The sequence below is a fragment of the Lissotriton vulgaris genome, chromosome 6 (genome assembly GCF_964263255.1).
Source record: "Lissotriton vulgaris chromosome 6, aLisVul1.2, whole genome shotgun sequence".
NCBI lineage: Eukaryota > Metazoa > Chordata > Amphibia > Caudata > Salamandridae > Lissotriton > Lissotriton vulgaris.
In genome coordinates this window covers 1,443,901,306-1,443,913,844 of record NC_141694.1, presented here as the reverse complement: position 1 = coordinate 1,443,913,844, position 12,539 = coordinate 1,443,901,306, and the positions used below count along the sequence as shown (strand labels likewise).

The following is a 12,539-nucleotide window of genomic DNA, read 5'->3' as shown; positions in this document are numbered from 1 at the left end:
CCCAGGCCTCTCTCGGTGCCACTATTAGGTCAGGGGAAATGACAAGTTTTATTTAATATAGAGTTGAAATAGCCTTTCCCGTCAGGGGGTCTGTGAGGAGGCAATACTTTAACAGCGCTGGGCCGGCAGTTGTTCCCCTTCCACTACATGTCTCCTAAGGGAATGTCCAAGATGTAGGCACCTATAAGGATCAGTCTCCAACATTTCATATTCTTGGTGCAGGACATCGAATGTCACCAGCGCTTGGCCAGACATCTACCAGACGCTGTATGCCAATCAAAGCCCAGTTCGAAAAACATTTCAAGTCACCCACCTCCTTCAAAAGGTTCTGTCCCATAGTGGGGTCTGAATAGTGAACTTATACCCCTGCCCTAGATAGTTGGTAGCTTCTCTCACCATCTACATATGAATCAGAAAATCCCACTCGCGTTTCTGTCTTTAGAGAACTGCCAAGTACCCCTGTGATCAACCTGGTATGCCGGTTTGTCACAATTAGCAAACAACCAATCATTGACTGCCATCAGTTTTGCGGCCCAATAGTACTTAAGTATGCCTGTGACTGCCAATCCTCCATCATACATCCCCTTTGGAGCTTACAGTGTGATGCAGGAGTTGCTTCCTTTCCATAACGATACTCTTACCTTATGGTAAATTTCCCCCAAAATTCTGGGGAATCCTATAGGGTCTGTTTTGGAGTATATACTGGAGGTGTGGGAGGATCATTTTGTATAAAGCAGCTCTGCCCATCAACAAGAGTGAAAGATTCCTCCAGTGTTCTACGTCCCTACGAAGTCTGTTCAGCTACTGGAACAGATTCCTATGCAGGAATTCCTTAGAGGCGCGAGTAACATAGAACTCAATGTATCCAAAACCATTCAGCGTCAGCAGTGCCAGGCAGCAGGAGTGAAGTCTGGGAGGGCTCCCTGCCAGGAGGAAGATTAGGGACTTACGCCAATTAATACAATACACTGAGTGGTCTCGGAAGATTTGCAATATTCTATCTATGGAGAGGATCAGCTGAGTGGCATACATCATCTGCATAAAGGGTGATACCTTCTTCCCACCCCACATCACAATGCACTCCAAGTATGAGTGGATCTTGTCAGAGCTGAGCCACAAGCACCTCGAGTGCCAGCGCAAACATCATAGGAGACAGGGGACTCCACAGCCACACGCAATCGGGCTGGATAAAGCATTATATATTTAAGTTCTTAGGTGGTTCTGAGCACTTTCCTAACCTCCTCAAAGTTCTGCAGCTGTTTGACTTGAAATGTAAAGTCTTGAAAAAAGCAGATAGTAGCGTTTTCGTATTTCAGGCCTCCAGAAGAGCAGGCTGCTTGGAGGATCGCATTGCGATCTCTATAGTTGAAAACCCTGGCAATAATTGTCCTGCCATGGTGGGGGCATCGATGTCCTATGCACTCTTTATATTGAGAAGAAGTTGGAGAGTCGCTTGGGACTAGGAGTGTTAACTATGAGGTCCTCCAAAACGATCAGCGCTGGGTCCCTCCACTTCCTTGGGGACTACTATCACTCTAATGCGGTTGCGCCTCGTTCTCCATTCTTGATCTTCCAGCTTGACTAAAACAATGGTGTTCTTGGTTAGGCTCTGGACTTGGTCTTTTGGTAGTTGACTGTAGCATGTTGATTTGTGACTCTGCCACTATGAATTTTTCAGTGATCTACCTAGAGTCTGCACAAAGAAGATGGACATCCACTGTGCGCGCATCCAGCTTGGGCTACATGGTATCCCTGAGGTCCTGCATGGCAGCCACAAGTTCAAACAATGAAGATTCACTTGTGGGTTGGGACTCCATTCTCTTGTCGTCAGTAGTGTCTCCCCCCTCCACACCTCCATGTACTGCATATTTGTCCAGGTCGTTTTCCTGCATAGGTTTAAGGCCTCTATTTCTTACCATGTCATTGGGTCCCATCCTGTTTACCCTCGTCTGCACCGCTCCTCAGGCCTTTACCACTGTTCATCTTCTTTCTGATCAGCGCTCTCAGACCGCAACAGCAGGGTGGCTTCTGGATGTCTATGACTTACTCCTCAGGGCCAGGCATCTCTGCAAGCACCTCCGTACTAGAGCCCGGCCACAGTTTGCGGTCTTGCCTGCCAGAGCAAATCAGTTCATTGACAGGGCCTATAAGGAGGGGGTTCCCCCTACTTTACTGTCCAATCCTCATTCAGCCAAGAGCCTGCAATACTCCGCTTGCACCCCTGACACATGGAGCTATTCACAGAGGTAGAGTTCTGTAAGGGGAACTGTGCTGATGATCTCTTCGCAGGATTTAGGATGAAAGCACCATCTCTAATGTCTGGCACAGTGACAGAAGTGCTCAGTCACCTCCGTGCACTATTTCTCCCCATGACTCCTCTGCTCACCATAAATCTGTTTGGGTGGGCCCTCCTGGTGGCCCCCCTGTAACTTCGTTTGGGTAGGCCCCAGACATAAACCCCACCACCACACTATGTCGATTCCCCCAGTGGTTGCCGCTTCGCAACCACAGTCCTCCAGCAACTCCAGGTACTGCGTGGGGCGAGGTTGGAGGGGCGGGGGAGAGGAGGTCCCAAAATCTAAGCCACTCCAATGAGTATCACAAGCAACCTTCAAGGGAGAGGGGAGTTGGGGCAGGGGAGAGACACTCCCTGGAACCCCAGGATTGCTTGCCGATGGCCTGGCCTAGTTGGGTGGGGGAGGAGGATAGGGGGGGGGAGACACACTGTTTTTGATGTAGACCCGCTGTTTGTCTAGTGGGTTTCAATTTTCGCTGCTCTGCCCTGCAGGCTCGTCTGCCCCAGGGGCAGCATGTTCGCCAGTTTGCAGCACGTCCTAGCACCCGCTAGGGCTGCTGTTGCCGTACCAGGCCCAGCCTCACTATGTGGCTGAGTGCACAAAGGAGTCAGGGGGCCTCTGTTGGAGAGGCTTCTCTCAGCAGCTTAGTGGTCCATCCTCTGGCCTCCTCTGCAACAATCCTCGCTCTCACCTCTTTTGGATGGTCCTGCGGGAGGCAGAGATCCAGGGGAGTGGTCCCTGGCCCCACCACTGCTTCACCAGGGTGCTGCACCACAATCTGCCGTCACCTGGGCCCCCCACCTCACAGGAGACACTGCTTCTTTTTAGATCTTCAGGGCCAAGAAATTGCTGCCAGCACCCCAATCTGGCAGCCAGGAATGGCAGCACCCACCGCAGACACAGGCTGGCTGGGCACAGACTAACATGCGGACGGATAAAAGGGATTCCTCACTGCCAGCTACAGAGCAGTCTTAGTGTGCAGCCGTTTTGGTGGGCGCCTAGCCATGCCCACCAGTTAGCACGATTGTTATGCAGACCTTCATATACTTTGTTTTTTATTAGCATCCCTTCCCTTAGTTAGGGTTTTTTAGCTTATGAGTCCCTAAGGAAATTACACCTTGAATACACACTTTTAGTGCAGAGTTATTGTTTTCCTAAAACTCTTCAAAATTGGCAGAAATGAACTCCTGAAAATCTGGAGAGTTTAGCACAGGCAAATTCCAAATCTTGAAAGTAATTTCCCATCCCAGAACCCATAACTTCATGGGATGATTGGATGGAGAATTTGACAGTTGCAGAGAACATCCAAAAATCGTGCTATTCTAAATCCCAAATGAAGTTTTATAGAAGAAATAGAAAGTGAAGACATGGTGTTATTCTCCTATTATACTTACTTCGTCATACCTTTAATAGGCTTCATTGCAGCCAGTAAATTCATGCTGTGAAGAGCTTTGGCTGGTCACCCTTGTTCAGCTTGGGAATTAGAGAGCCATATTAATCACTATATTCAGAGTGGCAGTGATTTGTATCATGGTCAAAAAGAGCTTCATGAAGAAGCCATCTAAAGTCTTACATTTTCATGTCTTATATCACCACCACTATCAGCAGCATGATATTTCATCTACGGCTATTCATTTGGGGTTTAAACCCGCTAATCAATTGTGTCTACATATCGCTGTGTCCATTCCATTAGTGACTGACACGATTAACCTCTGCAGCCTTTATATGCCATTCATTACCACTATCCTCTTATTTTTGCAGTGTACTCTAAGTTACTTCATAGGCCATGTACCTATTATTTATTCTTCAATGCATATTTTTATGCCCCAACAAAACAGGATAATTGGTGAGCTTCATCGCTGCATTCATGCAAGAGGTTGCTGCAGATGGTTCAGATTATATGACTGCAGTCACCAGGAACCAAGCTAACTCCAGGTCAAAGCACTGAATCTTAGAATTTAAATAATTACAATTTCGGAAAGTTGAATCTGCATATTCCCCATAGCCGGCAGACCGCTCTTCATCTTTGATCCAGTATATAATATGTTCATGGACGAAATGCTCCTGAGGTTTAACAAGCCAACAATGTTTTAAATGGATTTCCTGCTTTTAATTTTGAAACGGTGGGGTGGAGTGGAAGAAATGCCACCCTATCCTCTTCCCATCACAGGCTTACACATCTGAAAATTACAAAGAATCGTGATGGACTATATCAAGCTAAGGCTCATAGCCCTCTCATTTTATGCATTTACGGAGAAGTAAGAACATACCTCAGTATGAATGTCATGCTTCTCATGATAAAGACAAATAGTTTAAATGGATTCTTATCTAAACCCATATTTTCAGAGACCATCTTCTTCATGGGATTTTATCCTCCAGGTTTTTTTGTCAATATCCATGTTTTGTTAGTGAATCTGAGCAGGTTAGACACGGCCTTTCAAGTTTTCGCAAAAAAAAGTAGTCCTCCGTAAACATCAAATCTTGAAATAAGAGCAAAGGTCCAAATAATAGAAGGATATGTACCTAATACAGAAAATGTTAAATCAGAAAACATACCAAAAGTGTTCAAAATAATAGTTTGAACCTGGAAAATGGTTCTAAATCATGTAAACACTACTTTGCTGTCTTGTAAGTGTCATGCTGAGAAATAATCTGAGATGGCTACTGTGGTAGGATGCTATTATGCCACCCAGACATTGGGCTTTAGAAAAAATGCACAAAGACAACACTGGCTGCTTAATAAAATTACTACAGCGATTTTTTTTTATTATTTCTATGAGAATTTCCAGGTTCAAACAAAGGATTTTTCAAAAAACAAGCCTGAGAAATCAGAAGTCCATTGCTAGATAAAACATGTTACCACCTTTTCACATGCTGTGGCCCAGAGCTCATCACTTGCCCGAGCTCTCCAGTGGGCTGCTGATCGGGAGGTTCCTCGCTATCAGTCACGCTTGCCTCCAGGGGACAGTTCCCCGTGGGGAGCTCCCTGTGCTAGCCGTGCAAGCGCCTGCTCCCCCTGACAGTTTGGACCTTCCATTTGGAGTACACCATGGTCCCACAACACTATCATTTGCAGGCACTTCTCATCTTTTTTACTCGAGCACCTGCTTACCACTGACCTTCGTTTGGAGCACTATGGAATACTCGCTCCTCCTATTCCAGACTTTTCACACGCATCTACAGTATTTCTACCCCAAGTGCCTTGAAGCTTTTACCATCAAACTTTCCAGCTCCTAAAAAAACCTTTGAGTCCAGGTGATGCCCCCGATATCCACTTAGGTCAGAACGTCTACTGGTAGGCTCTCTCCGATAGGTTAGAGAAGAATGGAATTGAGACTCAGACTCTACCATAGGAAGTGATAGAGACTTTCCTGGGAGTCAGAGCCAAAAGGCAGACCCGGCTGAATGTTTTCAGCGTTTATTGTATTCTGATTGAGGACCAATGTACTGTATCAGAAGGAAACTGTTCTCTGATCTTCTGAATAGTTAATAAGCATTGAGAAAGCCCTGGTCTTATGGATCACCTAGGGCGAAACTATGTCGGCTGTTGCACCCCAAGAGTACAAAAAACATTACTTCTCGAATAATAAGGATGTAACTAATAGAGGCATTTTAAAAAGACAACACAAGACAATTGCCTCTCTTTAAAAACACCAGAACCTAAAAAAGTAAATCATCTGCATGATTGAAATTATCTGTATCATCTAAGGAGGAGTACATACTCAAAACCCTCATTGGACAATTACAGTTACGAGGCTGGAAAGGTGCAGTGCCTCGAGCTAATAACATATGCGGGCAATTCCATCCAGGACCCCGGACTTCTCTGTACCTTTGAATACTGTTGTTACAGCCTCTGTTTTGCACGGTTTATCAATTTGTAATGGTCTGTGTTGTTCTTGTGCTGTATACGCACTTTGACCACTATTATCATGTGTGTAACACCTAAAAGAGCACCAAGCAAGTATTGTCACCTTCACCCATTGCGCTGTTAAGTTTGATTTTCCTTTCTCGTAATCATTTCTTTGGTTACGAATAAACAACCATTCGGTATTTAAAATTGCTGATATTGTGTTACTGGGGATCACCGTTCTGATATACCACTTTTTTCTAGCATCTTAGTTGCTTAGCAACACAGGCAGCTCATGGATTCCAAGAGTAGAAATTCAAAGGTTCAAAGAGTAGAAATATCAACTTCTAGATTCCACTAGGATACATATGGCATTTCATCGTAGTAGGCATCCAAAACATAACATAAAATTATTCAATTTCTAAAGAGAAACTTAAAAACCTTTCACATACCTTTAACTCCAAAGGTAGGGCCTTGTGAGGGTTGCCGCAAACAAGCAAAGGAATTTACTTTCGTGTGAGCGGTCAGCGCTTGTACCAGACCAATAGTCACAGTGCTTTTTCCTTCTCCAAGTGGTGTGGGCGTTATCCTAAGGAAGTGAGACCAATTATTATTCATCACATCTCAGAGAACATTTGTATTTCACCCACCTAGTTTATTACTGTTTTAAACCTTCCACTGTAAACATGGCGCTGTTTGTCTGTGGTTATTTAGCCCATTCCATCAACCCAGTCATTAGTCCCAGCACCAGGTTTGTACCCAACCTAGACCTTCCGAGTCAATGTTCGTGTGTCAGAAAGAAACAAAAAAAAGCCAAGAAAAATTAAACTAATGGAAAGAAGCTCAAATGAGACCCTTTGGTACTGGCCTCGGTTCCCCTATCAAAATGTTGATCTTTCAGATTTCCTATTTTAAGAACAGGGAGTTCGATTTTTACCTTCTAGAAGGAGATCCACTGGTGGGCTTGACACGCACCACATGTATGGCTTCATCTCCATCTGATCTAGAGATATGGTGTAGATTTGTTTTGCTCTTTGCTATTGTGTATCCAAATTGCTATAATGCAATGTTTTCGATTGTGTGCATAAGAGTCACAATTGTCTAAAATGTAGAAATAAATGTAAGCTTGATCCCGATTGCCATACTAAGCTGGTACCAGATTTCCAGAGATTCTCCCAAGCAGGATCTCCTCCGAGCTCACTGAGGGATGTACATACTCATTTGGCGTGGGAGTCTGAATCCCAGAGTTCCTAGGCCATAACCATCAAACAAATTGAAAAACTTACACCTAGTGTCCACATGATCCAGGTTCCTGTCCAGGAGGTTCAGTAATTTCCCACATGCCCTCTCTTGGAATAATCTAGTGTTCAATAATTATTCTCAGTGCGCGATTCTTGTACAGAAATGGCTTCCAGTAAGGTATCCTGGGAAGGGGCTCAGTTTGCTGAACCTGCTGCCTGTCCTTACTACCCAGCTCTCAGACTTCCTGGGGTCCAATAGGTGACCTTTTAACTGAACCTTACACATGCGAAGAAACTGCACTTGCACAGCTAGAGAGGGTGGATATAGACCCTGAACGGCCACTTAGTGGAAGCAGACCAGCCAACACTATTCACTATTCAGTCAAACGATATTTTGCTATTTTTACACGGTCATGCAGTGAAGAGTCAATATTACACAGTGCAACACAAGGCGAGCTGGAAACCCCTTCAAAAAGTGGGCTTCCGGGTTATGTCTTGCTGCACATCAGCTGCACACTTAGAAGATTTTCTTATTGTTTTGGGGGAGAGTTAGAGGAGAGCAGTCGGTGACCAGCTTAATGCTAAGTCTCCTCACAATGGTCCATCCCTCCTCTTTCAAATTGTGAAATTACAGACCTGCTAACCTAAATATAGGCACGTAGGAAAATAACCTCCCAACACAGTCTATAACTCAACACTGTCCTGCTTGTTGATAAAATACACGGGAGTGATATTTCCAACAGAATTTGGAACATTGCCCCTGGAGATGGAAGGGAGTAATAACTTTAGGCCAAGACGAACAGCCTGCAGCTTGAGCACATTTATGTGCAGGTGCTGCTCTAATGTGCACCAAATGCTCTGCATCATATCATACACATGAGCACTCCAGCGAGGAGGCATCCATGACAATGGTAGCCTGATCTTGTGGGACGCTGAATGGGTCACCCCTTAGCAGATCCTGAAGCACTGACTGAAAAATCCACACCTGAACCAAGAGTCTTCTTGGGTGTAGCAACCTCTGCCTCCTCAGACACCACAGTAGGACTCTGATTTGCCACCTGACGTGAGGCACCAATGGAATCCACTAGGCATGAGGCCTAGCAGGCACAAGACCAAGATCTGCAGGACCTTGCAAGAGACATATCACAATAATCTCCTGAAAATCCACAGTGCTCTGAGGAGGAAGAAAAGAGTACGAGGGTCGCGTCGAGCACCGATCCAGTCAATTTTATCCTATGAGTAGGAGCGATAGAAGTCACTGAAGATAATCATGGGCCAGTGTTGGAGACTCGGCCTTCATCAGTGAGTCACCCACATAGGGAGTACATGGGCTCCAGACCACCACAACTGCTAACAGGTTTGTAAAGAAGCATGAGGCTGCTCAACCAAATAAGAGGATCACAACCAGATATTGTTCAGATCCCACCATCATTTCAATGTGTGCATGCAAAGGCTCTACAAGTCTCCTGCAATAAATCAGCAAAAGAAATCTCACCGCGTAGGACTCCTGAAGATCACAGGTTGAAGCTCACTGTAGGTTAATCAGGAGGCAGGAAACAGCGTCTGAGATGTACACCCATCAAGAAGTGGAGTTGACGGTGAAAGAGCTACACCATCTGCAAGTCAGTTTTCTTCCGAAAAGAATGATGAATGTTGCTTGATGTGAGGGGCTGTTCAATCGCCACTTGTTGTTGCCACTTGTAATAACGAGGCAGGATCGCCGTGGATTGTAGAAAGAAGTTTTAATGCCACAGTCACTACACATGAGAATGGCCCCGCAGCTCAGGGGTAACTGTCAGTGCTAGGTTTGTGTAACGGCATAAACTTAACGGTATAACGGTGCAAATTGTCTGTGGAATGTTAGGGAACCAATGGGGAGAGAATAGATCGGCAGTGCGAGCCCTCGCGTGCAGATAACACGTCAGTCACTGTCGCGTGCCATGGTCTTAGCACGCTGCAGTAACTACCGCTGCAACAAAGGGTGCAGCCCCAACTGATCCGCTAAATGAGCAATGTATCAATCATTTGTTACCAAACGGGTGGCAGAGCTGGAGACTCTTCCTTCCACCAAAAGGTGATCTTGTTAGATGGAAGAGCAGAAGGGTTTGGAAGAGGCAGAAGCTTCGTTCGGGTCAGAGAGTGAATCTGCTGCAACTGCTTATGAAATACTCTTGATCGACCCCTTTCCCGAAAGGAGCAACATAGTCTGTGTGGTGTCTGGATGGGCTGAGATGGCTGCATTTGAGGAGAAAAAACTATTCTACACTAACCACAGAACTTTCAATATTGCTGGTGGAATTGCAAAATTACAGGATCTGGGGAGACCAGGCCTATGGTGCAAACCGTTGCAACGCTTTTCTTGAAGCGTTCCAAGGAGGAGGCATCCTTCAGGAGCTTAGACTGTACATCTCCTGAAAATCTAAACTGACTCATCAAAGCATGCTGACCCAGCGTAAGAACCATACCAACAGACCGAGTAACCATGTTCATAAAGTCAAGACCACACTTTAAGACCTGTTTTAAATCATCCAGGAATCGCTCACTATGTCAGAAAATACATTTTTGATCTGCTTGGCTGGTAAGTGCAAGTTTCACCAGTTCCCATAAGGCATGAACATATCCGTTTAAAAGGCAGCCATTATTAACCGACAGGGGGTCAAACTTGCACCTGGTCACCAAATGTCATGTATTCCCTGTCCAGGAGAACTGTGGGAAAGTCACTGGGATTCTGCTTTGAGGACAAGGGTAGAATAACCAGACTCTGGTGACAGATGGGAAGAAAGTGTGAGTCACCCATAGTGGGTCTATGACATCTGCCATTTTGGTTTTAGACTGCCCAGCACAGAAAGGGTTTCGCCATGGCAGCCATGATAGGATCCAGGAGGGCCTCATAACGGACAAATGGGGCCAGCCGCTGCTGAGGAAGGTTGAAAGATGTCCATCAGAATGTTAGATTCTATTTATGCAAAAGGTACTGTTAGGTCCAATGTCTCTTTCTGTCTGTTGAACAACTGTAGTAAAAGGATGAAACCTCCTGCAAAGACAGGGCAGATGGATAGGAAATGCTCCTTTCTGCTGATGTATCTGGGGCACCCATTTTTCAAATTCAAGCAGACGACAGCAACAGTATTGTAAGGTGGCAGAGGTGATTAGCTTCAGTCATCATCCACAGTCCTTACACTCGACGCAGCAAAAGCACTTGAATGTGAACGAAAATTATTTTCCAAGCAGGAGCAACATCAGGCGCTGAGGAGGTGTTCACAATAGAGTTCATCATTAAAAGTAGCACTGATCAACTCCTTTGCAGCACAGATTATTCTTTCCCCTACCAACTACTTGGCCAGCAGTGGATTTGACTCAAAGGCCAACAATGCTTTCAGTTTCAAATATTAAACCCGAAAGAGGGCTTAAAAAAAATAAAGATGGAAAGAACCTTGCTAGATTTGACATCACCATATGCTGCAGGGCAGAACCCTGTGGAGATGCAGCATTAGGAGACATTGCAGTCACCAAGCCTGCAGGAACTGTCCCTCTCCTCGGCAAGTAGCCAAAAGGGTTGTGGAGTGGTTCTGAAAAAAAACAATTTTGCTAGCTGGAAGGCCTCAACTTGTGAATGGTAAGAAGAAGGACCATATTCTTAGGACCGAGGGTAGTCGCCTTAAGTTGAAGAAGTCGGGCATCGGGGAAGTGTTGAGACATGTGCATGAAGGCAGAGGAGCCGCAGTCCTTGACGTCATGTCCTCACCCTAGACCAGCGGTCTTCAATCTGTGGGGCCCGACCCCCAGGGGGATCGTGGAGTCCTGGGAAGGGGGTCGCAGATTCTGCAGAGTGCAGTTCCTGGCATTGGGCTGAGGGTGCTCACGGCGGAGGCCTAATTCACACCGAGGTGTGAAAAACATCAACGCCTCATTAAGAAGTAAAAGGTCTTTTAAAGACCTGTCAAGTACTTGGGTGTGACTGTGTGTGTGTCCCTGAAGCTGTTGGCTCACGTACACGAGCTGGGGAAGGGGGCTGGGGTGTGGGGTCTGGGGGAGCAGGCTGTAGTGTAGCCCTTTGAGTTCAATGGATGTTGCGCACCTGGAGCTGTGGGTCCCGTGACACGACCCCCGCCCCCAGCAGGGAGGCACAGAGATGCCCTCCCATGAGTGGGAAAAAAGAATGAAGACGACGCAGAGAGATACTGTTCCCGAGCGCGGATCGGACTACATCAATGAGGCAAGGACAAACAGGACGGATGTTAGCACACTGGCTGGTGCCTCATATACTCTGATGTCATGCCTGGACATTGAATTGCCCCACCTGGGGTGCTGGAGAGTCACTGCTGGGAAAAATCTTTCCAGATCAGTATGATGCTAGTAAGGAGTATTCATAGGATAAAGAATTTGCTTTAAGATGTATTCATCAGAAGATAAATCAAGAGGTGTGTATAACAAGGGAACATTACACAACATAAAACTGGAGATGCCCCTACCCGCTGTCCATATAGGGCGGACTCATTAGCTAGGTCTACAACGGAGTAAAAAAAAAATGCAGCTACGGTTTACACGCATAACAGAAAAATGCATACAATAGGCAACTTTTTCTGCTAGCATTAGTCATATTGCTCCCCAATAAGAAATTATTTTCTTACAGCACGTTTTACTTACTCTTACAAAAGTAGGAAAAGGATGTAAGCCTCAAAATATGGTAGCACTGAAAACATATTTCTACTGTACTAAGGGAATACTTGCACTACAATTTATCTGAGTATTTTTACTTTCTGCATAATTACAGTAAATTCAGTACATCTTTATTTGGTCTTTACAAAGCACCAAACTGATAATTTCATTTGTACCACATGTCACTAGTTTCCTGGCAAAATAAGACATTTTCCGTAATACTGGCAAGTATAAGAATAGATGTTCATATATCTGTATTTAATAAATAAACGTGTGGCCTAGTAGACATGTTTATGCATCAGTTTAAGGGTTATTGTCAAAGCAAAATATATATATGTATAGTCTAGAAGCAAATGTAACTTGGAAATGTCAAAGGAGTTAGTTAGCATTTCGTAATGTATCAGCCAGTTACTACCTAGAGGACTTTGAGCAACACATGAGCAGTAAGCAAAAACAATAAACAAATCCTTATTAGGGTAAAAAGAATTCAAGAAA

The 12,539-nt window shown here is 45.2% G+C and overlaps 1 protein-coding gene across 1 annotated transcript in view; it reads right to left on the bottom strand.

The window, feature by feature from the left end:
- The window catches only part of MTHFD1L (methylenetetrahydrofolate dehydrogenase (NADP+ dependent) 1 like), an 884,753-nt gene that overhangs the window by 787,308 nt on the left and 84,906 nt on the right, over nucleotides 1-12,539 (bottom strand). Inside the window, exon 4 of the mRNA XM_086927571.1 lies at nucleotides 6,597-6,733. Coding sequence (XP_086783697.1) covers nucleotides 6,597-6,733 — 137 coding nt within the window. The remainder of the gene's footprint in view (nucleotides 1-6,596; nucleotides 6,734-12,539) is intronic.